This window comes from Nanorana parkeri, unplaced genomic scaffold (genome assembly GCF_000935625.1).
Source record: "Nanorana parkeri isolate BGI_ZX_2015 unplaced genomic scaffold, ASM93562v1 scaffold114, whole genome shotgun sequence".
In the NCBI taxonomy this organism is placed as follows: domain Eukaryota; kingdom Metazoa; phylum Chordata; class Amphibia; order Anura; family Dicroglossidae; genus Nanorana; species Nanorana parkeri.
In genome coordinates, this window is record NW_017306382.1 from 1,071,166 (window position 1) to 1,072,187 (window position 1,022).

The 1,022-nt window shown below is 41.2% G+C and overlaps 1 protein-coding gene across 1 annotated transcript in view; it reads left to right on the plus strand.

Annotated features, from left to right (window-relative positions):
• Positions 1 to 1,022, plus strand: part of ME3 (malic enzyme 3) — a 126,467-nt gene that overhangs the window by 86,802 nt on the left and 38,643 nt on the right. Inside the window, exon 8 of the mRNA XM_018553248.1 lies at positions 766 to 875. Coding sequence (XP_018408750.1) covers positions 766 to 875 — 110 coding nt within the window. The remainder of the gene's footprint in view (positions 1 to 765; positions 876 to 1,022) is intronic.

A 1,022-nucleotide genomic window follows, 5' to 3' on the forward strand; every position in this document is an offset into this window, starting at 1 on the left:
CATCAACTTGTTCTCAAAAACCCCCCCCCCCCCCACACACACACACACACACACACACACACACACACTTTATGAGAAGATGGGGAGAACGTCTCTTTTTCCTGAAACCATTCTAAAGGGTTTTCTAGTTTAAATGGATCCCCCCAATCTGCCTGAGGATGCCCATTTTGAATCCCGGTCAGTGCACTGTCTGCACGGAGTTTGCATGTTCTCCCTGTGCTTGTGTGGGTTTCCACCCACAGTCCAAAGACATGCTGGAAAGTCAATTGGCTTCTGTTTAAATCAACCCAGCATGTGTCTGTGTATGTATGCATGTGAAATAGGGGCCTTAGACTGTAAGCTCCTTGAGGGCACTGACTGAATGCACAGTATGTAAATCACTGCACCAATTGCCAGCGCTATATTAGTACAGAAAAATAATACATTTGTAAAATTTGCTGTCACCTTTAAGAGGTCCGCCATTTAAAGTGCTCCGCATATTAAAATTTTACTTTTAAGTTCTCATACTGGCATGCAGATTTCACCAGCAGATTGCTATGTGAATTGGGTCATTTTATGCTTCTGCACAGTGGGAGCTGCAAAAGTGAAGGGGAGAATCTGATGTGGCATAGAGTATAATAATAATTATTGTAATAATAGAATAATTAATTTCTTTTATGTGCAATCTTCAGTAGAACTCTAATGTTCAATTATATAAATGTCAAGCATTACGTATTTGACAACTTTCATATAGCTAAATAACATGATATTCATTTTTAATTGCAGATACGGCATGAACTGCTTGATCCAGTTTGAAGACTTTGCAAATTCCAATGCCTTCCGTCTCCTGAACAAGTATCGCAACAAATACTGTACGTTCAACGATGATATACAAGGTGAGCGTTTCCGGAGCGTTTTCATAAGTTGGTTTTGTAAAGGAGTTTTCTTCTTTCTATATAGCTGCTATAGCTGCTTGCGGCTGCTCTTGGATCCACCTATCGGCTCCTTTGGGGGGGGGGGGGGGATTTTTCAACACCAAGGGT